This window comes from Heptranchias perlo, chromosome 13 (assembly GCF_035084215.1).
Source record: "Heptranchias perlo isolate sHepPer1 chromosome 13, sHepPer1.hap1, whole genome shotgun sequence".
NCBI classification, from domain to species: domain Eukaryota; kingdom Metazoa; phylum Chordata; class Chondrichthyes; order Hexanchiformes; family Hexanchidae; genus Heptranchias; species Heptranchias perlo.
This window is the reverse complement of record NC_090337.1, coordinates 26,212,018-26,238,610: the sequence shown is the minus strand read 5'-3', so window position 1 is coordinate 26,238,610 and position 26,593 is coordinate 26,212,018. Positions and strand designations below refer to the sequence as shown.

At 39.8% G+C, this 26,593-nt stretch overlaps 1 protein-coding gene across 1 annotated transcript; it reads left to right on the top strand.

The window, feature by feature from the left end:
* The first annotated feature begins 11,243 nt into the window (after positions 1–11,243).
* On the top strand, positions 11,244–25,611 carry dnajc19 (DnaJ (Hsp40) homolog, subfamily C, member 19). The gene is made up of 6 exons (XM_067994631.1): positions 11,244–11,426; positions 16,360–16,411; positions 18,644–18,717; positions 24,605–24,681; positions 25,243–25,313; positions 25,408–25,611. Exons 1-6 carry the CDS (start codon positions 11,424–11,426, stop codon positions 25,476–25,478), a joined length of 348 nt encoding a protein of 115 aa, XP_067850732.1. The 5' UTR covers positions 11,244–11,423; the 3' UTR covers positions 25,479–25,611.
* The last annotated feature ends 982 nt before the right edge of the window (positions 25,612–26,593 follow it).

The window sequence follows — 26,593 nt, the reverse complement described above, 5'->3', positions numbered from 1 at the left end:
TCTTCCATTTCCATTCTCTACAATAAGATTGCCTTCCTTATCCCTTACTATTAGTGGTACCACCTTTCAATGACTAATCTGTTGATTTGATGAGCTAATAAAAGTCTTTGCTATTACCTTATATATTGACTGCCAGTCCAATACATATGTTTTGGTATCTGTTTCTTTATGTATTCTGACTTTAAACCTAATTATGTAATGATAACTGACCCTCAATGTTCTCCTACCTACAGGTCATTTAACTGTTTTCCCTATAATCCATCTTTCCTCATTGGACTTGCAAAATGCTGTCTTACAAAACAGTCTTCAATGCATTCAATGAACCCTTCCCCAGTTTTGACTACCATTAACAGTGTCCAAAGCTAGCTCAGGATCATTAATGGCTCACATTATTGTAGTCCTATTACTTCTGCAGAACTCTCAATTATCTACAAACGTCTTCCTCTCTCTCAGACTCACTATTTGGCATTAGAATGCATGCTCAATATTGTTGCAGGGCCGTTATTACTTCTCAGATCAATCCTAAATGTCTGTATAGGTTTTCTGCCAAGAAAGAGATTGACATGAAAATAAATTGCTTACCAGCCATCCTCATTTTTGCAAATTATATTTTCATTGCACATAATGAAAATCTTCAAAATATGTGCAAAGACGACTTGATGGAAGAGTTATTATTCTCATTGAGTTCGCAAAGTAGCCTTCGAAACATTAAAACCAATACACTACGCAATGCTGATTATACACAAAATTTTATGAAAGGAAAAGAAAAGAACTTGCATTCATATAGCACCTTTTACATCCTCAAGATGTTCCAAAGCACTTTGCAGATGTCCCAAAGCACTTTGCAGCCAATGAAGTACTTTGAAGTGTAGTCTGTTGTAATGTAGGCATAAACAGCTAATTTGCACACAGCAAGGTTCCACAAATAAGTAATGAGATAAATGATCAGATAATCTGTTTTAGTGGTGTTGGTTGAGGATTAAATGTTGGCCAGATCTGGGAGAATGCCCCTGCTCTTCTTTGAATGGTGCCATGTGATTTTTTTTACATATGAGGACATGGGGGCCGCATTTTAACATCTCATCCGAAAGACAGCACGTACGACAATGCAGTACTCCCTCAGTGCTGCACTGAAGTGTCAGCCTAGTTTATGTGCTCAAGTCTCTGGAGCAGGATTTGAACTACACTCAGAGGCAAAAGTATTGCCACTGAGCCAAAACTGATACCTGCTAAAGAATAAGTAGAAATCTAGGCAGAGAGGAAAATATGTACCAGAAGTCCCCAAAATATCTACTAGTTCTTACAATGATCAATTGTATTTTGTATGAGCTTACTAATATTACTATGGTAAGGTTTCTTATGTTTAGACATAGCAAACATTTTAGAAACATGAAATTAGGCGGGCTAATTGCACAGCAGGTTACATTAGCTACATTACCTGAGTGCTGGCCTCTGGTGGAATATTAATGAGACCAGGCCGTTAAAATGGATTGTGCCTCTCACTGCAGCTCCGAGGTGTGTCCCGCCTGCTTTCTGCCTGTGAGTTAAAATTCCCCCGATAATGTCTCTTGGAAAAGAAACACGCCATATTTTCCAATTTGGTTTGGAAAATAAGTCAAGCTGGACAACTAGCACTGTATAAAAATCCCTCAACTAGTTTATAAGAAAAAATCCCAACCTTATTCAGGAAATAGGGTAACACCTCAAGCTGTACTTAATATATAGTGAGTAATCATTAATTTATTACATTTTTTCTGATTTGTTCGAAGAGAGATAGGTAATTTTCACTGTAAAGTGATGTAACTTCTTGTTGCCTTACCATGGAATGACATTAATGTTGGCCATGGAAAGATGAAGACACATCTGTGGCCCTGGATATGCTGCTTTGTTGGTTGGTAAGAAAAGAATGGCTCTAAGACAAAGTCATTGAGGGACCTAATTGCAGGAAATAAATGAAAAGATCAATTAGTGCAGATTTACACTAAACTATTTTCTTGCACTATAACACACACCAAATGTAGATTTTTTTTTAAAATGCTGATTGTTGGGCCAACAAAAACAAATCTTTGGTTGAACAACTCCTCCAAGACATTACTTGTAGCAAACGAGACAAACAAGAATCAATTTTAATTATCTAAATATTCTTTTATCCACTCTATTTAACACACAATCTCATGTTAGAAGCAGCAGAGCCCTGCATCAATTTACCTAGTGTGCTTGTGAAAGAATGTGCCATATCCAAATGATTCCGCTGTGCTCGGGATTTTACCCAAATCACACTTCTGAAAACATGTTTCAAACTCAAGTTCTGCTGTCTTTTTAAAAAGAGGATCCTTGCCAGCGGCTGGACACATGGATGTTGCTTATTGTATCAAATTTTGGAAGCGATACAATGTCTTTGCAAACTCAATTTCAAACTTAGTGTGGTATTATACATAGTATATTATATTTAAAATAATTTACTCTGCTATCTTGCATCAAGACTGTAAAATAAACAGCCATTTTTATTTATTTAGATCATATAAATATACAAGGACGTCCATACAAGGCTCGTGTAGAGTATAAATACCAGCATGGAGCAATTGGGTCGAATGGCTTGTCTCTGTGCTGTCGATCCTATGTAATATGTTATTTTCTATGACACTACTGTTCTGAGGAGTCCTCCACATTTTCATCATAGTATGACAGTCCACCCATTTAAAGCATGAATACATTACAGATGATTTTTAGGTGATTTAACATGAGTGATATTGGTTAGCAAAATAATGTACCAAAACGTGTAACAGAATTTTGCACCATAGCACATTACCAATTTGCATTGATGAACAATGATATCCTCCGCATCTCAAATTCTGATAATCAAATACTATCACACTATAATTAAACAATTGTATAGTCACTATTTTTTCCATTTAAACCCATTACTCCCAGTGCATACAATTTCTTACCAATGCAGAAAATGTTCACTGCCTTTCCCTATAACACAGAGGTATCAATATGATTTACAAAACATACGTTGTGATTCTAAGCTAAAAACTTTACTTTGATAATTTTACCAAAATAGTATTACTATATCATTAATAGTTACCAGTTTAAATTAGCATGACTTTCTGCATTTGCTTGTCTGTTTTATATTAAAATTAGCCACACAATATAAATATTAATAGATTAACCTACAGCCTACCCAGGTTTATGCAAATATGGTATATACACTTCATCTCTGTTGATATTCCAAACACAGTGCTTATAATTACGTGTAACTATAGTCTGTTAGAGAATTTCCAGGTCCCAGGGTTCTGTTTCCACCATCAGCAACAGCTTCATGTCCTTTTTAATAAATGGAATTGCACCACAACAATGATATGGCAATAATAATTTTATGAAGCAACTGTTTTGTTCTATTAACTAAGCCTAGCAGCCAGTACAGCCCAGGTTAGGTATCCTGCCTTTTTTTTTTGCTATGTCGGATTTACCACCAGACTGCAGCACATTAAAATCCATAAGCTAACTGTATATCAACCAAATCATAGTGGGCAAAGCAATAATTTTAAATTGAAATAATTAAAGAAAACAGCAGCAGTTTAACTGTACAGGCTGTTCCATGATCTAAGCTCTCTCACAAAATTCGCCAAATCAGCATAGTCCATCCTTCTCTAGTCTAAAATTTTCTTCTCAAAATATCACCCTCAAAAAGTTGGTTATTTTCCCATTACAAACCACTGTAGTCTTTGCAGATCTCAGATCTTTGCATCTATTTCATTTAATTACTTGCATATGGGGAGGGGGGGAGGGGATGGGAGAGAGAAGGGGAAAGGAAGGAAAGGAGAGGAAGGGCAGAAGGAAAGGAATAGGAGTGGTCATGAACTGAGGTGACCGCCATCTAATGGCAGCTTGCTCCTGGCAGGGAGCAACGGCTGGCCGTATCCCTGGGGCTTGCTCCTGGGTACACCTCCCACATTACATTGCCGAGGTGCTCCAAGATGGAAGGCTGGACGTTTGGCATGAGCTGCTGCTCTGAAGACGATCTCTCAGGCTGGTGGGACTCAAGCCATCGCCATTCCACTGGGCCCTGGATAGGTAGCCTCACTCATCAGCATGACAGCATCTATGAGATCCTGAAAGCCCTGAGACACAGTGGTCGCCAGTCTGGAAACTATGATTTATGCTGCACTCCAATCTGTCACCTATTGGCTCCAAAGTTGCAGTCTCTGCTTCTATGGAGCTGGAGGCACAGATGTGTCCCTGGCCACTTCTCAGCTGGGGATCTGCTGCAGATTCCAATGAACCCGTCACTTGCTGAATTAGCAGCTGTGAAGTGGCAGAATGTATAAATGCAGAGATGAGACAAGCATGTAGCAAAGGCAGATTGGTTTTAATGGGGGATTTCAATTGTCATGTTGATTGGGTTAAGCAGACGAGCTCATATCAGAAAGATAGCAAATTTCTTGAGTGCGCTCAGGACAGCTTTCTGCAACAATATGTCCTGGAACCAACAAGGGGACAGGCCATATTAGATTTAATAATGAGTAATAAGCCAGATTTAGTTAACAGCCTAACAGTGCGTGAACATTTATCTCATAGCGATCATAATACGATCGAGTTCAACGTTGTGTTTGAAAGGGAGAAACCCGTATCAGCTACTAAGGTTTTAAATTTAGGTAAGGCTGACTTCAACGGGATGAGACAGAGACTGTCCACAGTAAACTGGGCAAATCTGTTAATGGGTGAAATGACAGATGATTAGTGGGAGGTGTTCAAAAAAGAATTTAACGTGATATGGAACCAGTTTATACCCCATAGGGACAAGAGCTCCACTTGCCAAAAAAAAAAGCCATGGACAACAAAAGAGGTAAGGGACAACATAAAACTACAAGAAAAAGCATACAAAAATGCAAAAAATAGCATAGATCCTAGCGACTGGGAGAGATACAAAAAACAGCAAAGGGTGACAAAACAGATAGTAAGAGCTACAAAAAGTGAGTATGAAAAGAAACTTGCAAAGGATATCAAAATCAACACAACATTTTTTTAGAATTATATTAGGAAAAAGAGGGTAGTCAAGAGTAATGTGGACCCCTTAAAGACTGATAATGGTGATATTATAAATGAAAATAAGGAAATGGCGGACATGTTAAATAATTACTTTGCATCATTATTTACAGTAGAGGAAGAGGCTAGCATGTCAGACGCCCCAAGGAAACTAATTTTGAATTAGGACGGGGACTCACCATAATTAACATAAGCAAATTAGCAGTAATGAAGTAAATTAACAGTAGTGAAGAAAATAATGGGGCTAAAGAGTGACAAATCCCCAGGACCAGACGGTTTCCATACCAGGGTTTTAAAGGAAGTAGCTGAGAAGACTGCAGAAGCCCTAACTATAATCTTCCAAAGTTCTCTCGATTCAGGAACTGTTCCATTCGATTGGAAAATTGCACATGTCACTCAGCTATTTAAGAAAGATGGGAGGGAAACCAGGGAATTATAGACCAATTAGCATAACATCTGTTGCTGGAAATTACTAGAGTCTATAATCAAGGATAGAGTGACTGAACACTTAAAATTTTCAGCTGATCAGGGAGAGCCAGCACGGATTTGTAAAGGGTAGGGTACGCCTGGCGAACCTGTGTGAATTTTTTTTGAAGAGATGACTAAAGTAGTGGACAGGGGAATGTCTCTGGTTGTTGTTTATATAGACTTCCAGAAAGCATTTGATAAAGTCCCTCATAAGAGAGTGTTAGCTAAAGTTGAAGCTCATGGAATTGAGGGCAAATTATTGACCTGGTTAGGAAATTGGCTGAACGGCAGGAGAAAGAGAGTAGGGATAATGGGTAGGTACTCAAATTGGCAGGATTTGACTAGTGATGTCCCACAGGAATGTGTGTTGAGGACTCAACTATTCACAGTATTTATTAATGACTTAGGTGATGGGATAGAGAGCCACATATCCAAGTTTGCCAATGGCACAAAGATAGGCAGCATTGTAAACAGTGTGGATGGAAGCATAACATTACAAAGAGATATTAATGGATTAATTGAACAGACAAAACTGTGGCAAATGGATTTCAACGTAGACAAGTATGAGGTCATCCACTTTGGAGCTAAAAAGGATAGATCAGAGTACTTTCTAAATAGTGAAAAGCTCGAAGAGAGACTTAGGGGTCCATGTACATAGATCATTAAAATGTTACGGATAGGTACAGAAAATAATCAAAACGGCTAATGGAATGCTGGCCTTATCTAGAGGACTAGAATACAAGGGGTAGAAGTTATGCTACAGCTATACAAAGCCCTGGTTAGACCACACCTGGAGTACCGTGTTCAGTTCTGGGCATTGCACCTTAGGAAGGATATATTGGCCTTGGGGAGAGTGCAGCATTGATTTACTAGAATGATACCTGGACTCCCAGAGTTAAATAACGAGGAGAGATTACACAAACTAAGATTGTATTTCCTGGAATTTAGAAGATTCAGGGGTGACTTGATCGAAGTTTTCAAGATATTAAGGGGAATTGATAGGATAGCTGGAGAGAAACTATTTCCGCAGGTTGGGGAGTCCAGGACTGGGGGACATAACTTAAAAATTAGAGCCAAGACTTTCAGGAGTGAAGGTTAGGAAACACTTCTACACAAAAAGGGTGGTAGAAGTTTGGAACTCTCTTACGCGAACAGCAGTTGATGCTAGCTCAATTGTTAATTTTAAATCTAAGATTTTTGTTATCCAAAGGTATTAGGGGATATGGGGCTAAGGCGGGCATATGGAGTTAGGTCACAGATCAGCCATGATCTCATTGAATGGCGGAACAGGCTCAAGGGGTTAAATGGCCTACTCCTATGTTCCTGCAACAGTCAAAGCTTCCGAGATGTTGCCGCAAAGTTCAGCTGTAGACTAGAGAATCGTACCTAACAGTTGCCGTACGTCCTCAATTTTTGACCTGAGTCTTCACGGAGGTACAATGTTCCCTTCAGCATTTTTCTTTTCAGATGATGACCCACAGGTTCTGGGTCCCACGGCTCTGAAACCATAGGCAGCCTTCTCTTTCACCCCTGCTGGGAAGGTGGCACATCCTTACCCACTTCTCAGTCCTCCGGTCCCTTCATGTTCTATGAATCACCTGGTTTCACATCCTCACTAACACAATCCAATTGCCCCAGGTGAAATTATCAGTGCTGAGTTCTGAAAAAGAGGAAGCAAGTGCTGCAGGGGGGTTATAATGAAAAGGCTAGGGTTGAGACACACGGGGCAAATTCATGCTCAAGGTACTGCTTGGTATCACAGTCACCGTCTATGAGAAAGAAATGTCTTCCCTGCTGCTTCTTCTCAGTCATCATTTCCTTTCTCCTCTGCCCCCTGTTGGTATGGTAGATTTCCTGGAAAGGAAGGTAGAAACTAAGAATGGGTGAGCATTAATTACCCCCTTGGGATTAAAAAGACAGTAATGGGTGGAAGGCTGTATCTGTGAAGTCTTTCACCAGCAACATGTTACTGACCTCACTATCTCACACAGCAAGAGTTGAGTGCATCCCTATGAACTCCACAGCCTTCTCCTTGTGGGGTATGAGGGATTTAAAGGTGAGAATACCTCATCCGATGGCTTGCCTCTGTTGGACATTATCTTCTTGCAAGAGACAGAGTAAATGATAGGAAGACTAGCAGTTGAGGAGTATGTGCTAAGCAGCATGGGACAGTTGACGTAAAAATACGTGGGGTATGAGTTGATTATAGTCGAGTAATGGGTTTTAAGGTTGTGCATGTAAGTAATTGGGGTTGGTGAAGTTGGTTAACCATAGTTCAAGATGCCAAGTTAGAGTCCCCTTTAACCAGCGTGCATACTGAAGGGGTAGTTGTGAAAATGGTGCTTTAAGAGAGTGAAGAGTACGCTGGTGCCCAGGCTGGGCAAAGAAGAATATTGAGTGTGTTATCTTGCCTGTGCTGGTGAGGTCAATGAATGTTTTGGCAGTCCTGTGGGTGAGGTAGTTGGCACTCAGTGCCAGTGGCACCTCTTTCTAGGTGGGACAAGTGATGCTCTAGCTGGCGTGGACATCTAGGAGTCCACGTCTCCTAATCTCAATTTCCTCCAGGAGGGCTTGGAGGTCAGAGTCAGAAAAATTCAGTGGTGTGCCTGGGTGCCACGTCCTGCAGCCTTTTTTGTCTACTAGTTCCACAGGCTCGTGCTGCATTCTTGAAAAGTATGATGAAAAGCGTGATGAGGCATGCAGTGAAGCTTTCCAAAGTCAAATGAGTGAGCCAACCACTGCCTTTTGAAAGTTCCTATGGAATCTGATTCCACCACCCTTTCAGGAAGTGACCAAAATTCTAAAGTGACTGAAATTATTTCCTTTCCAAGTTATTCCAAATGTGACAACAGCGAATACCTTTTATGCTACTGGCTCCTTCTAGATATCTATCACTGGTTAATCAGGTTTCTGTCAGTTCATCATGTCTCCGTATACATTTAGTTAAAAAAAAGTGCAACACAAGCAGAAAGTGAAGGCAATGTTTGTCATACAGTACCACACAGTCTGGTACCGCCAACAAGAATTGGGAGAAATTACTAACACATATGGAAGACGACAAATGGAAAATGCAGTTTATTTGACATACATAATGTGGACAAAGATATATTAAACATTTAAATACATTTTATAATGAGTAAGGGAAGTACTTTCCCTTATTACTCTGTAGAAGCAACAGTGCTCAATTGTGGAGCTAAAGATGAAGGGAGGAAAGCTGTGAAATTACATAAGGAGTGCTTCAGTCACAGTATTGAAATAGCCCTAATCAAAGTCACAAATGACATTCAATGTGACTGTGACCACGGTAAACTACCTCTCCTCATCCTTCTCAACCTGTCTGCACCCTTTGACACGGTTGACCACACCATCCTCCTCCATTGTCCAGCTGGGTGGGACTCTGCTCACCTGGTTCCATTCTTATCTATCCAGTCATAGCCAGAGAATCACCTGCAATGGATTCTCTTCCCACTCCCGCACCATTATCTCAAGTCCCCCAAGGATCTATCCTTGGCCCCCTCCTATTTCTCATCTACATGCTGCCCCTCAACGACATCATCCGAAAACACGTCAGGTTCCACATGTACACTGACGACACCCAGCTCCACCTCACCACCACCTCCCGTGACCCCTCCACTGTCTCTGATTTGTCATACAGTGCTGGATCAGCAAAAATTTCCTCCAACTAAATATTGGGAAGATCGAAGCCATTGTCTTTGGTCCCCACCACAAACTCCGTTCCCTAGCCACTGACTTCATCCCTCTCCCTGGCCACTGTCTGAGGCTGAACCAGACAGTTTGCAGCCTTGGCATCTTATTTGACCCTGACCACATATCTGCTCCATCACCTTTGTAACATTGCCCATCTCTGCCCCTGCCTCAGCTCAACTGCTGCTGAAACCCTCATCCATGCCTTTGTTACCTCTAGACTTGACTATTCCAACGCTCTCCGGGCCAGCCTCCCATCTTCCACTTGAATTCATCCAAAACTCTGCTGCCCGTATTCTAACTCGCACCAAGTCCGGTTCACCCATCACCCCTGTGCTCACTGACCTATGTTGGCTCCCAGGGTCCAGGAACATCCTTGTTTTCAAATCCCTCCATGGCCTCGCCCCTCCCTATCTCTGCAACCTCTTACAGCCTTACAATCCCCCCACCCCGAGATCTCTGCATTCCTCCAATTTTTGCCTCTTGCGCATCCACGATTTTAATTGCTCCATCATTGGCGGCTATGCCTTAAACTGCCTAGGCCCTAAGCTCTAGTATTCCCTCACCAAACCTTTCCGCCTCTCTCTCCTCCTTTAAGACGCTCCTTAAAACCTACCTCTTTGACCAAGCTTTTGATCACCTGTCCTTATATAGCTCGGTGTCAAACTTTGTTTGATAACACACCTGTGAAGCTCCTTAGGACATTTTACTATGTTAAAAGGTGCTATATAAATGCAAGTTGTTGTTGTCATCATCATTGGTACTTGAAGCTGCCTTGATTCCCTGCAGCTTAGAAATATCTAGCATTTCACAACAGATAGGACTGTTAACACTTCAACAGATGGTAGAGAATGTCTGGAATTATACAAGTTTAGTCACCAAGCTTATCAGAGAATGAAGTTGCTTCACCAGAAAATTGGGCAAGAAGAAAAAAATGGAAATATGCAGTGAATCAGAAATGGCAGTGAGGGATGTAATAATTGCATGTAGTGGTAAATGTGAGAGCAATGGAGAATCCCTTACAAATTTTGTCACTGGGATACTTCTATCAAAATCAAATCACCTCTGCATGTTGGTATAATCCCACTTCTGGCAGTCCATGCAGCAATCTGCTATTCTCGCATTCAAAATAATTTTCTTCATCTTACAACTGTCCTATGAATTTTGGATAAATTTCCCAGTGACAAATCACCAGCCAATAGCCTCAACTATGATGCATTAGTATCATTATGTGTAAGATACTTTACCAGCTTTACAAAGCACAATCCAAATGATAACCATTTTAATGTCAAAATTTGTATTTTTGCAATTTATGTCATGTTCGAATTTCCCATAGGGAACAGTAACGATAACTGATGTTAATATACATATTGGCTAGGGATATAACTTGAAAAAAGAAACCACGCACGCAGTAAAGTTATACAACAACGTTTGGAAAGTGACATTTATTATAATGCTTAAAAAACCTATGTGGGGCCAAATGTATATGAGTTTACTGGAAGATTTAAAATTGTTACGTTTCTCCGAAGCAACCAGGAATAAACTCTTTAAATTAAACCCTAATTCCTGTTTAAACAAAAACGTTTTTTTCCTTTCACATCATAAGCTCTTCACATTAAAACTGCTAAAATTATCGTCGAATAACTCAAATTCCGCTAAAGTGAAACAGAAAAACAGCAGTTTTATATGCACGAGGTTACTTTTGTATTTAGCAACACAGTGGTGCCATTTTTTTTAATAATCCACATAGCTTTGACCATGTTGCTGGTATTTTATTTCCTTACCAGGACATGTTACTCTCACCAACTATCGCCAGCGCTGCCTCTGGTCCTTTCACACCGCTGCGCTCCGACAGGTGGAAACAAATGACAAGATTGACAGCGGCGCTCAACTCAGCCACATGCGAGGGGCGGGCCCGTCATTGGCCACGCCCCACCCCTGCGGCACCCACCAATCGCAGGGTCGGGAGACAAAGGAAGGCGGGCACTCCACCGGCCGTCACTCAAAAACGGAAAAGTTTCGCGACAGCAATCTGGTGCACGGCAGAACCCTGAAGACGGCGGCGGTGGTCTCAGGTTGAAGGGCTGGTCACGTGTAACCTTCACCTGGAGTACTAAGAGGGGAGGAGGGTCGACGGGATGCTAATGCACAGTTTGTAATTTATTTTTTCTTAAAAAAAGAAAATCTGCCTTTCGTTAAAAATGGTAAGTGGCTGGTTCCCTTATCATTTTTTACCTGACAATCCCAGTCTCTGCACAGTGTAATCGAGCAGATTGCAAACTCTCAGCTACACAGAACTTTAACACATCTACTTTAAAAAACAGCTTCCTGAATTTCACAGGGGTTATTGTGCCTTTGGCATTTGGAGGAGCACATGGTGATAGTGAGTGTGTTGATGTGTCAACCTGGATTATGTGACCAAATCCTATAGGGCAGAGCAGTCTGCTTAAGCGGTGGCCCCTACTGCACAGTAAAATAGTGTTAAACAGTGAACTGCGTTATAGTTTGCAGCTTCACCCGAGTTTTGAAACCTGCTTGAACTTGGGGCAGCTTTCGTCTTTAGGATGAAACCGGAAAATGTTAGGAATAAACAACAAATCAGTCAACATCTGAAAGGGAAAGTGGTTCACGTTTCACGTGGGATCCTTCATCAGAACTTCAACATGGGATATATTATTCTTCATACTGTTAGAGGAAGAAATTAGATATTTGCACGAGAACCAACGTTTTAAAATGTGCAGTACATTTTTTAAAGATATAGGAGCCAATAACAGTGAAATCTAAATTTTAAGTATTTCAAAAGTCCTGGAGATTAGTTTTGCTGAGATATTTGATGCAACTTTTTTAATGGATAAGTGTAATCAATAATTAAGCTATTAGGACCGAGATGAGGAAAAATTTCTTCACTCAGAAGGTTGTGAATCTTGGGAATTCTCTACCCCAGATGGCTGTGGATGTGCAGTCGTTGAGTATATTTAAGACTGAGATTGATGGATAGTTGGACACTAAGGGAATCAAGGGATATATGGGGATAGGGTGGGAAAGTGGAGTTGAGATAGAAGATCAGCCATGATCTTATTGAATGGTGGAGCAGGCTCGAGGGGCTCGTATTTCTTGCATTCTTAATAAATATTAGTTTGCCTATCACACACGAGTGAAGCAGGTTCTGAGAGGCTGCATTAAGTGCTTAGATCCATTTAGAGGATGTGTATTGCTGATGCCACTGTAAATGACCAATAGTTGTTGATCGCTTAACTAAAAATGTTATTTTATATTGACTAATCTGTACATCTTTATTGAAAACCTGATATTAGCACAGAAGTAACGTGAACGACTTTGAAATGCTTGTTTTCCAAAAGCATGCAATTTTGGTTAGGAGGTCAATATCCAACGTTCTATTTGAAAAGCAAAATTGAGTTAAAACAGGACTAAAGTGATATGTTTTGGGTTTAATAAATATTACTAGTGCATACTCTGTTGAAAAAATACTTTTTTTTTAAGAACAAAATAAATTTACGAACTTCTATATTTTTTCCAAGATGAGAAAACACTACCTGATAATGACCAATTTTAGTCTAAAATCCTCAAGTCTGTTCCAATTGTTGGCTGCCTGTGCATCCATCCAGCTCTCCTCACTGCACTGCTTTGACTCAACTGATTTTCATCAAACCTCCTAGTCAGTTATACATTTCAAGACACAAGTATAAGAACATAAGAAATAGGAGCAGGCGTAGGCCATATGGCCCCTCGAGCCTGCTCCAGTACTCAATAAGATCATGGCTGATCTTTGACCTCAACTCCACTTTTTCCCCCACCCCAATCCACATATCCCCTGATTCCCTTAGAGTCCAAAAATCTATCAATTTCAGCCTTGACTATACTCAACGACTGAGGCTCTGGGGTAGAGAATTTCAAAGATTCACAACCCTCTGAGTGAAGAGATTTCTCCTCATCTCAGTCATAAAAGGCTGACCCCGAATCCTGAGACTATGCCCCCTAGTTCTAGACTCTCCAGCCAGGAGAAACAGCCTCTCAGAATCTTTTATGTTTCAATTAGATCACCTCTCATTCTTCTGAACTCCAGAGAATATAGGCCTATAGGCCCATTCTACTCAATCTCTCCTCATAGGACAACCTTCTCATCCCAGGAATCAATCAAGTGAACTCTCGTTGCACCCTCTCTAAGGCAAGTATACCCTTCCTTAGGTGAGGAGACCAAAACCGTACAAAGTACTCCACGTGTGATCTCACCAAAGCCCTGTACAATTGAAGCAAGATTTCCTTACTTTTGTACTCCAACTCCCTTGCAATAAAGGCCAAAATACCATTTGCCTTTCTTATTGCTTGTTGTACTTTCATGTTAACTTTCCTTGTTTTGTGTACAAGGACACCTAAATCCCTCTGAACAACATTTAATAGTTTCTCACCATTTGAAAAATAATTGTTTTTCTGTTCTTCCTATTAAAGTGAATAACCTCATTTCCCCACATTATACTCCATCTGCATCCCTTGCCAGACTCTGTATCCTCCTGACAGCTTACTTTCCTGCTAGCTTTGTATCATCAACAAACTTGAATACATTACACTCAGTCCCTTCATCGAAATCATTAATATAGATTGTAAATAGCTGAGGGCCCAGTGCTGATCCTTGCGGCACCCCACTAGTAACAGCCTGCCAACCTGAAAATGACCTGTTTATTCCTTCTCTGTTTTCTGTCCGTTAACCAATCCTCTATCCATGCTAATATATTATCCCCAACCCATGAGCCCTTATCTTGTGTAACAACCTTTTGTGTGGCATCTTATCTAATGCCTTTTGAAAATCCAAAAATATACTATATCCACTGATTCCCCTTTATCTACCCTGCTAATTACAACCTCAAAAAACGCTAATAAATTTGTCAAACATGATTTCCCTTTCATAAAACCATGTTGACTCTGCCGAATCATGTTGTGATTTTCTAAGTGCCCTGTTACCACATCCTTAATAATGGATTCCAACATTTTCCCAACGACTGATGTGAGGCTAACTAGCCTGCAGTTTCCTGTTTTCTCTCTCCTTCCTTGAATAGCGGTATTACATTTGCTACCTTCCAATTCACTGGAACCATTCTAGAATTTTGAAAGATCACAACCAATGCATCCACTATCTCTACAGCCCCCTCTTTTTAGAACCCTAGGATGTAGGCCATCAGGTCCAGGGGATTTGTTCGCTTTTAGTCCCATTAATTTCTCCAGTACTTTTTCTTTACTAATATTACTTTAAGTTCCTCCCTCTTGGCTCCCTACTATTTCTGGTATGTTTTTTGTGTCTTCTACTGTGAAGACAGATACAAAATATTTGTTTAACGTGTCTGCCATTTCCTTATTCCACATTATAATTTCTCCTGTCTCAGCCTCTAAGCGACCCACATTTACTTTCGTTACTCTCTTCCTTTTTATGTACTTGTAGAAACTCTTACAATCTGTTTTTATATTTACTCTCACATTCTATTTTCTCCCTCTATCAATTTTTTGGTCATCCTATGCTGGTTTCTAAAACTCTCCCAATCCTCAGGCTTACTACTCTTCTTGGCAACATTATAAGCCTCTTCTTTTAGTCTAATACTATCCTTAACTTCTTTAGTTAGCCACGGATGGATCACTTTTCCCGTGGAGTTTTTATTTCTCAGTGGAATGTATATTTCTTTAAATGTTTGCCGTTTCTTATCTACCATCATATGTTTTAATATAATATCCCAATCAACCTTGGCCAACTCGCCCCTCATACCTATGTAATTGGCGTTGTTTAAGTTTAAGACTCTAGTTTTGGACTTAAGTATGTCACTCTCGAACTCAATATGAAATTCTATATTATGATCACTCTTCCCCAGAGGATCCCTTACTATGAGATTACTAATTAACCCTGCCTCATCATACAAGACCAGGTCTATAATGGTCTGTTCCCTGGTTGGTTCCACGACGTATTGTTCTAGGAAACTGTCTGGAATGTATTCCATGAACTCGTCCTCCAAACTACTTTTGCCAATTTGATTTGCCCAGTCAATAAGATGATTAAAAGCCCCCTGATTATTGTATTATCTTTGTTACAAGCTCCTCGTATTTCTTGATTAATACTCTGTCCAACAGTATAACTACTGTTAGGGGGCCTATAAACTACTCCCACCAGTGTTGTCTGCCTCTTGTTGTTTCTTATCAACGCCTATACTGATTCTACTTCTTGATCTTCCGAGCCAAGATCCTTCCTCACTACTGTCTTTGTCATCCTTTATCAGGGCTACCCACCCCCCCCTCCTTTCCATTTTGTCTGTCTTTTTCGAAAAGTATAATTTAAACGGCTTCAAAAAATTGTCAGAGTACTGATTCCTCTTTAATAAAGAAATAATTTGCATTCATATAGCGTCTTACATGACCTCAGGATGTCCCAAAGCGCTTTACAGCTAATGAAGTACTTTTGAAGTGTACTAACTGTTTTAACGTAGGAAATGATACAAATTGTTCTTTTTGTTCCCTCAGTAATCCACTGCCACTAGTATAGCAACAAGTAAGATATTTGTACTAAGATTTACAAAATGAAGCTATTGCATTCGCAGCAGAATGTTGCTAATTATTAAACATTGGTTTGTTTCCATCAGAGTAGAGTTTTTTGTGTAAGATTTTAATTATTGGGAACAGTAGCAATTATTAGGGGACATTTTCTTTACCTTTCATTAAAAGGAGCATGCAACTACGTTACATGTGATGTTTTCCAGCGTTACACTTTTATTTGTTCAACTTAATAGTTCATATTACTAAAAGACGCAGCCTGAAGTTGCAGCATAAGTGTTTACTCACTGCACAATGGAGTGGAAGGAGATGTGAGCTCACAAGTCCTTTGTGGTGGATTTGAAGTCTCAACTGGGTCATAGAATCATAGGGCCAAAGCTATTTCTCAAAGCAAGAGGAGTGGGAACATCGGAAGACAAGTCAATCCATACTGGTTTTGTGCGTGTTCTGTTAGCTGGTTAGAGAACACCATTAGCAGAAGCTTTGGAACAGGTCACCTATGCACCAGCCTAGATTTGTTCTGAACCTATGTAAATTCAACACCTAACTTGTTTAAAAGATGTGTAGTAATAATAATTTTTCCTTTTCTAGGCTAGCACAATGGTAGCAGTTGGCCTAACAGTTGCTGCTGCAGCATTTGCAGGTTTGTATTGAAAAACAACTAGACATAATACTATATCTATTATAAGGTACTTTGTTCACCTGTGTTCTCTGTTCTATTCATGTAACTTGCATGTTTGCAGATATGTCCAGGGTTCTGCGGTCAGTTCATCATGGCTAGAAATATATTTGTCTCTTGTGCATGCGGATTTTCTTACATTTGCACACTTTGCTCCTTATACAGGGAATTTTTTGAGGGGGTGACTAGGCGTGTGGATGAGGGTAACGCAGTGGATGTGGTATACATGGATTTCAGTAAGGCCTTCGATAAAGTCCCCCACAGGAGACTGGTCAAGAAGGTACGAGCCCATGGAATCCAGGGTGCCTTGGCACTTTGGATACAAAACTGGCTTAGTGGCAGAAGGCAGAGGGTGATGGTCGAAGGTTGTTTTTGTGACTGGAAGCCTGTGGCCAGTGGGGTACCACAGGGATCGGTGCTGGGTCCCTTGCTGTTTGTGGTCTACATTAATGACTTGGATATGAATGTAAAAGGTATGATCAGTAAGTTCGCTGATGATACAAAGATTGGTAGGGTGGTAAATAGTGAGGAGGATAGCCTCAGTCTGCAGGACGATATAGATGGGTTGGTCAGATGGGCGGAACAGTGGCAAATGGAATTTAACCCGGAAAAGTGCGAGGTGATGCACTTTGGAGGGACTAACAAGGCAAGGGAATACACAATGAATGGGAGGACCCTAGGCAAGACAGAGGGTCAGAGGGATCTTGGTGTGCAAGTTCACAGATCCCTGAAGGCGGCGGAACAGGTAGATAAGGTGGTAAAGAAGGCATATGGGATACTTGCCTTTATTAGCCGAGGCATAGAATATAAGAGCAAGGAGGTTATGATGGAGCTGTATAAAACACTGGTTAGGCCACAGCTGGAGTACTGTGTGCAGTTCTGGTCGCCGCACTACAGGAAGGATGTGATCGCTTTGGAGAGGGTGCAGAGGAGATTCACCAGGATGTTACCAGGGCTGGAGCGCTTCAGCTATGAAGAGAGACTGGGAAGATTGGGTTTGTTTTCCTTGGAGCAGAGGAGGCTGAGGGGGGACATGATTGAGGTGTACAAAATTATGAGGGGCACAGATAGGATGGATACTAAGGAGCTTTTTCCCTTCGTTGAGGGTTCTATAACAAGGGGACATAGATTCAAGGTAAAAGGCGGGAGGTTTAGAGGGGATTTGAGAAAGAACTTTTTCACCCAGAGGGTGGTTGGAGTCTGGAACTCACTGCCTGAAAGGGTTGTGGAGGCAGGAACCCTCACAACATTCAAGAAGCATTTGGAATTAGCACTTGAAATGCCATAGCATACAAGGCTACGGACCAAATGCTGGAATATGGGATTAGAGTAGACAGGTCTGATGGCCGGCGCGGACACGATGGGCCGAAGGGCCTCTATCCGTGCTGTATGACTCTATGACTCTATAGTAACTCAGGCCGCTTATACACATCACATTGTTCATCTCATCTTTTATACTTGGAAATGCAATGTACTCAAACCTGCTGCTATCACCTTGGGAGTCAAATAAGGGCACATCCTACTTCTAAATGGCAGGTTCTTACACCTGCCATTTAGAATTAGAATTGGAATTGCATAGTTTTATGCATCTATGTAGGAACTGAATTGATACTGCTCAACTTGTAGAATCTTGCACAAGACTTTTACGGACAGGGTAGAGAAGAGGCTTTCATCCTATCAATCTAGGTCGGAGTAAAACCCACATTCCTATAACTAATTTTTTTTGAAGTAACAATTAGCTGTGATGCCTCCCAACAATCAAATAAACTGTTAACTTTCACCTATCTAGGCTCAGACATAAGGAATAATCACTTGAATGAGGTACCAATGGGTAACTGGTATTGGTGGAACTGTCTCGTGGTACAAATCAATAATTTTAGGGGAGGTGAAAATTGGTATTAGAAAAATGATGTATTTCCTAAATAATTAACTTGGGTTAAACATTTAAAATAAGGAAGAGACATGGGGTGGATAGGGGATTCAAAGCTAAGTCTCAAGTGCTGAATAGGCTGGCGAGGCACAGTTGGGGAGTTGGTGCAGAGCAGTTTTTATTTTTAAATGAAGGAATATTGGACCCTCAAAAGGAAAGTGAAATTTTTTTTTTATTTTTTATTAGAATTGAAGACCTGCATGTTAAATTACATCTTATGTGTAGGCTGGGTTTTTTTTTTCAGTGTTTTTGTTCTTCCCTTTTAGGCCGCTATGTTGTTCAAGCTATGAAACATATGGAACCCGCTTTGAAACAAACCATTCAAAACCTGCCCAAGTCGGTTAGTTGCTGCCTTGCTGCTCAGTTTATTGAACTACCTGGTGAATTATGATAAATATAAATTACATATGAAGCCCAAAGTGGTATCTATAGCAATATAAATAAACATATGTTTTATCTTCCTACGCTTGCAGTTCAGAGAACAAAGAGTCCAAATGTTTGTAATTGGATTGCATGGTCAAAAACCTTTTCCAAGTTAATCTTTGGGTTTTATACATCTAAAGTGACTTCTCTGCCCCTTTCTACGTGGAAAAAGGGAGTGGGATTCTTAGGAAGATTTGGACCAATTAAGGTCAACTGTCCTGGTTTGGACTGACTGGTCACGGGTCCTCATTTGCATTATCTGGATTAAAATCACATTGCCATTTTGAATTTTAAAAAAAACTTGCAACCTTTTTCAATTTTTCCCCTTACCCAACTTTTGCTGCTGATGACACCTATTTACTCTGTGGGTCAGCATCTTGAGCAAAGTAATTGAATATAAAAATCCAGTGCAAATTCAGAATCTTCAGTGACAAAATCTGCACCAATTTTATAAACATAGAAGCAAATACATGATTTTGAAGTTCACGAGTATGGTTGTTGGTGATGTAATTCTCGGTGGGGGGGGGGGGGGAAGGGGGAGGAGCAGAATAGAAGAATAGAAAGGTTGTAGTCCTAGAGGATTCGATAATTAGGGGGATAAATAGCATCCTCTGCAGTCGCGATCGAAAGTCCACGAGGGTGTGTTGCCTACGTGGTACAAGGGGAAAGGATATCTCAGCAACTGGAGAGGAACTTAGAAAGGGAGGGGTAAGATCCAGTTGTCGTGATCCATATTGGGACCAGTGACTTAGGGGAAAAAAAGGGAGGAGGTCCTGCTAAAAGAATATCAGAAGTTAGGAACTAAATTTTAAAAAAAGCAGGATCTCATGGGTGGTAATCTTGGGATTGCTACCCAAGCCACGTGCTAATTGGCATAGGGATAGACAGATCAGGATGGTGAATGCATGGCTGAGAGAAGGAGGGGTTCCATTTCATGGTTCACTGGCATCAGTATTAGGACAGGAAGGAGCTGTACCGCTGGGATGAGCCTCACCTGAATTGGAATGGGACCAGTGTCCTAGCTGAAAGGATAAATATGGCTGTGGATAGGACTTTAAACTGGTAAGACAGTGGGGGAGGGGATCTGGTAAAAATAACATGTCTGAAGATAAAATAGGAGATGAGAGTAAAGGTCAGACCAAGTTAAGGAATAAGGTTAACAAACAGTCAGGGAACAAATACAGTTATAGAACAGAAGTACAAAATGACTTAAAAATAAAGTGAGGGGAACAATTATTAAAAACAAACTAAATTGCTTGCACAACAATGTGCACAGCATCTGAAACAAAATGGGGGAACTGGAGGCTATAATTCATAGTGAGAAGCAAGATGTAGTAGGGATAACTGAAACGGGGCCACATGAAGAACAGTACTGGCAGTTAAATATTGCAGGATATAACTTATTCAGAAAGGATAGGAGGGGTGGGATAGATGTACTAATTAGGGACAACATAATGGCAATAGAAAAAAGGGACACAAGTAATATTAAGACAAACAGAATCCATATAGATTGAGACGAAGGATAAGAAGGGATCGATCATGTTAATAGGTATATTCTACAGTCCACCTAATCGTGGAAGGGAAGTGGAGGAAGAAATATGTAGGCAAATCTATGAACTGAATTTTAAAAATTGAATAATAATCATGGGAGATTTCAACTACCCCCAAATAAGCTGGCAAGTGGAGATAGGGAAAGGGGAATGGAGTTTTTAAAGTGTGTACAGGACTCGTTTCGTGGCCAGTATATGAGAAGTCCAACTAGAGAGGACTCACTGCTGGATCTAGTAACAGGAAATGAACTAGAGCAGATGAGAATTAAGCGTAGGGAAAAATTTAGGCAATAGCAATCATAACATAATAAGGTTTAAAATAATGATTGAGAAAGACCCAAGAAAGACAGAGACCAAAGTATTGATTGAGGGAGGGGGGGGGGGGGGGAAGCTAATTTTGAGGTGATAAGAATGGAATCAGGGAAGGTAAAAGGGGGGGGGGGGAAATTGACAGAACAGCAATAGGAAATATTTAAAACAGTGATGGAGAATTCAGAAGAATTTTAAAAAAAAACTAGCCAATAATGAAACACCATAGATGAATAAAGAGACAAGGGTAAAATTGAAACTACAAAGATAAAGGCATATTCTACGTATATCGACAATAAAGGAGGATGATAAAAGGGAATATGAACAAGAAGTCAAAAAAAATTAGGAAAGTAAGAAGGAACTACAAAATTAAATTATCCAGGGATATAAAAAGAAATAGTAAAGTATTCTACAGACACAAATAAAAGAAAAATCATGATAGGGATAGGCCATTAAAGGATGCACAAGATAAATTCACAGGTAATGACAGCAAAATGGCAGAAATATTGAATAGTTACTTTGCCTCAATATTTAACAGGGAAACTAACAAAGTGGACATGACATTAGAAGAAGAGATCAAAAAAGATATAAAGGCATTTAAGATAAAGGGGGGAGATAAACTTAGAGAGGATAAAACCCTTGGGCTGGATAGATTGCATCCGTGCATATTAAAAGAAGTTAGGGAAGAGATAGCAGAGGCACTATTTTATATATAAAAATTCGTTAGAAGAGGGAATAGTGCAGAGGACTGGCGGACACTAATGCTATTCCTATATTTGAAACGGGGGATAATAGTCCAGGGAACTATAGATCAGTTAGCTTATCGTCGGTGGGAGAGTTAATGGAATCTTTACTGAAAGATGTAACAGAAAAACATCCAGAAAACGAAAATACCATAAAGAGTAGTCGGCATGGATTTCAGAAAGGAAAGTCATGCTTGACCAACATTATTGAATTCTTTGAAGAAGTAACAAAGGGTAGACAAGGGTAATGCAGTAGATGTAATATATTTGGATTTTCAAAAAGTTTGATAAGGTACCACATTGTAGACTCGTACTAAGGTCAGAGCATGTAGCTGAATGGATAGCAAGCTGCCTACAGAACAGAAAACAGAGTCAGGGTTAAGGGTAGCTCCTCAGACTGGCAAAAGGTAGGAAGTAGTGATCCACAGGGATCGGTGCTGGGACCACTGTTGTTCACAATTTACTGAATATAAAAGCATGGAAGTAATGTTGAATTTGTACAAGGCATTGGTTATGCCACAATTGGAGTATTTATTACATACAGTTCCAGGTATCCCATCATAGGAAGGAAATCACAGCCATAGAAAAGATTCAGTAGAATGTTACCAGAAATTTAAGAAATGTTTGGGGAAAAAAATTAGGCCTATTTCATTGTAATAGAGGGGATCTTACAGGTACAAGATTATGAAAGGTTTGAAAGGGTAAACAGTAAAAAATTTGCACAGCTTGGTGAATCATGAACTAGGGCTAAACTCAGAATTATCACTAATGTAATGAAGACATTAGAAGAAAGTTTTTCTCACAAAGGGTTATTACAGTCTGGAATGCTTTGTCACAAGCGATTAATGAAGCAGCGACTATTCCATAATTTAAAAGGGAAACGTGTTTGACAAAACTATTAGAGCTTTTTGAGGATGTAACTAGCAGGGCAGATAAAGGGGAACCAGTGGATGTTGTATATTTTGGATTTTCAAAATGCATTAGATAAGGTGCCATAAAGGTCGTTACACAATGGCTCATGGGGTTTGGGGTAACATATTAGCATGGATAGAGGATTGGTTAACGGACAGAAAAAAAGAGTAGGGATAAACGGGTCATTTTCAGGCTGCCAGACTGTAACTAGTGGGGTGCCGCAAGGATTGCTGCTTGGGCCTCAGCTATTTACAATCTACATTAATGACTTAGATAATGGGACCGAGTGTAATGTATCCAAGTTTGCTGATGATACAGCTAGGTGGGAAAGTAAGCTGTGAGGAGGACACAAGAGTCAGCAAAAGGATATAGACAGGTTAAGTGAGTGGACAAGAAGTTTGCAGATGGAATATAATGTGGAGAAATGTGAGGTTATTCACTTCGGTAGGAAGAATAGAAAAACAGAATTTTTTTTTTAAATGGTGAGAAACTATTAAATGTTGGTGTTCAGAGAGACTTGGGTGTCCTCGTACAAGAAACACAAAGTTAGCATGCAGGTACAGCAAGCAGTTAGGAAAGCAAATGGAATGTTGGCCTTTATTGCAAGGGAGTTGGAGTACAAGAATAAGGAAGTCTTACTACAATTGAACAGGGCTTTAGTGAGACCTCACCTGGAGTACTGCATACAGTTTCAGTCTCCTTATCTAAGGAAGGATATACTTGCCTTAGAGACGGTGCAGCGAAGGTTAACTAGATTATTTCCTGGAATGAGAGGATTGTCCTATGAGGTGAGGTCGAGTAGAATGGGCCTATACTCTCGAGTTAAGAAGAATGAGAGGTGATCTAATTGAAACATAAGATTATGAGGGGGCTTGACAGGGTAGATGCTGAGAGGTTGTTTCCCATGGCTAGAGAGTCTCGAACTAGGAGGCAGAGTTGCAGGATAAGAGGTCGGCCACATAAGACTGAGATGAGGAGGAATTTCTTCACTCAGGGTTGAGAGTCTTTGGAATTCTTTACCCCAGAGGACTGTGGATGTTGAGTCGTTGAATACATTAAAGGCCGAGACAGATTTCTGGGATATGGGGAGCGGGCAGGAAAGTGGAGTTGACGTCGTCTGATTGAATGGCAGAGCATGCTCGAAGGGACATGTGGCCTACTCCTGCTCCTATTTCTTATGTTTTTAACTGGATAAGTATTTGAAAACTAATATAAAAGGATATGGGAAAAGGGCAGCAAAGGGGATTGGAGTAGGTAGCTCTAGTTGATGGGTTAAGCGCTGGCAGAGAGTCATTGGGACGTATTTCATCCTTCTGGCCACAAGGGCTGCAGCGGTTCAAGGAAAATGACTACCAGCATCTTGTTAGGACACGCGGGGAGGGTCAATAAATGTGGCTATGCTACTATTGCCCACATCTAGAGAACAAATTTTTTTAAATGGTATGGAGTATTGTATTACAGGGGCCAGTGTGTGGCCTGCACTGAATAGGTGATGTTCTGTATGTGAGTGTCTACTTCCACACTGCAAGTAAGGAGATTGAGATGCAACCTTTAAATGTTAAAACTGCTTTGCGAGAGCATAACAACCAATGCCTGCTGTTGATAAGACTGCAAGTGCAGTCTTGAGCTACTTTGGATGTAATGGTTATTGTACCTTCAGATCATTGATTTACTTGTCCCAAATTCTTTTAGATCTCGTATATTCTGATGTCGAATAAACTATGAATACTTTGTCACATGATCTGGTAGTCTTGGCACTTCCTAATACTACCTGCCATTTATCATCTAGGACCCACTATATTGGCATGGCCTGTCACATTATTTGAGGCGTTCCAAATGGAGCTGAACACTAGAATAATCAGAACATTGAACATTTAAACCTTTTGAACATGGGAATAAATTGCAGCTTCAAAACATCTTCGATACAAAACTTAGGAGAAATTGATGTCTGCAAATTGCTTAAATCAATTTTATAAAAAATTGAATCCAAAAGTGTTCTTTAAAAGGTGCTATCAAATCAAGCATGACTCACCCAATCCAAGTTTTAAGGTCATGCATGCTGTTTGTGATATTACTTCGTTTTAGCATGGGAAGAGGGATGAAACCCAGGAAATAATTGCATTTCCTAAATCAAAACTTCTTGTTTCCTGCCTTATTATGTTTTCAAAGGATGCTGCATCATATTACAGTGACAACATTGCAGAATATGTTGAACTTAGCCTTTAAAGCAATACATATACATAAGGTAGGTGAGGGCAAAGGATATTATTGACACATGTTACAATTTCAGGCTTTCAGTGGATACTACAGGGGTGGATTTGAGGCTAAAATGACCAAGAGAGAGGCAGCTCTTATTTTGGGAGTGAGGTAAGGCAACATATCAAATATCTTAATTTACAAATAAATAACCATACTACAGCTACTGATGGTCGTAAATACCTTTTAGCCTATTAATAAAATGACCAAGATGTTTGCAATGTTTTTTTGCTGGTCTTTAACTATTTGGCTCACACCTGAGGTTTTTGCTATTACATGGTTATTTACAGAAATCTCAAACTGTCCTGGAATTTTTGTTGTACAGCCTACAGTGGTCCAGATTTATGTCCAATTGAAATGAACCATAAAAGAATGCACACACAAATAAATTGATTTTCCCAGACCAGCCTGGCCTCCTTAGATGATCCAATACACACTTTGAATGTTCACTTGGTGCATTTTTATAGTGGCACCAAGTGAAAAGATTGTTCTGACTGTGTGTCCCATTAATAAAATTTCAAAAGGCAACTGACTATCAGATGTCTACATGGTTATTCTTGCATAACATCCAGTCGATAAATAAGTTTTTTGAAAAAAATGAAATTTTCTAAAGTTGGCAGACCTAGACATTTGAAAAAGTATTAAGTTTCTGAACAACCTGTCTGTTAACAGCCCTACAGCTAATAAGGTTAAGATCCGGGAGGCGCACAGGAGGATCATGGTGCTGAACCACCCAGACAAAGGTGAGCTCATCTAGTCAAAGCTAGGTGTGTCTACTGAATGTGTTGGATTGTAGTCTTCATTTAAATATTGAAAAAATGCATTTTTGTGTGATAGGCGGATCTCCTTACCTGGCATCCAAAATCAATGAAGCTAAAGATTTACTGGATTCTCAGAACAAAAAGTGATTTTGCAGGAAAGCGGCTTAACCATGACCATTTAAGAGAATATATTATGGATTACGTTATGCTAATAGATTTATTTAATTATCATGTAATCAAGAAACTCGTGTACTTTAAATAAATCTGATGTTCAAAGATAGTTGTATTCTTCTGTACTTTTTAAAAAATCATTTTTGTAGAATTAGGATTTATTAGTATGAGAGGGTCATATAGTACCTAGCAGCAACAAGACTTCTACTTAGATCTATCCTTTCAACATCTGCTTTCAAAATGTGTTTCATGTTTAAAATAGCAATTCTGCCAAGTGTTTCTATGTGAAATAAGATGCAGGAGTCCTCAGCACATCCAACTTCCAAGATTTTTTTTTACCTTGCTGTTAATCTTTGCTGCCTGAGATAAGATGGCACATTGTCAGTGATTGCCCCATTTGCGCTTCAAGCTACAGAAAAGGCTAAACAGTTCCAGAAAACATGAGCTGGAAGAGAATATTAAAAAAAAATTGATTAGATGCTTGACTTAACATTGAGAGTAACAATTTTGAAAATGCAGAAAATACAATTGGCTAGAAGAACTCCAAGGCAAAGTTCCTCAGAGAATCAGCTACATAGATACAAGACAGCAAGACTTTTCTCCCAAAATGGTGAAATAATTTTATGAAACATCTTAAAGTAGCTTTCAACAGCAATTAGCATCTTCAAAATATATTAAACTGTATTCTACAAATATCAGTAAAAAGAAAATTGTTAAATGTAAGATGGAACCCCTGAGAGGATAGTGAGTTTGTAGAGGATAAACAGAAATTTGCAGGGATAGTGTGGAGGTCGTAAATCCTGCATTGGTCAAAAGTAAAATGAGAGGTTATAATAAAGTATTGCTTAACTAATTTTCCAACAGGACAAATTGCCAGAACCTGATAGAATATATCCAAGGGTCCTTAGGGAAATAAGGGACAAAATACTGAAGGTCCTAGAAATTACATTTAATGGTTCTATTGCGAGTGGATGTGTAATACCCATTTTTAAAAAGAAACAGAACTAACCTGGGTAATTACAGGGCAACGAATTTAATATGAGGGAAAAATTTGGAATCTTTAATGATGAAATTACTAAATATCAAGATGG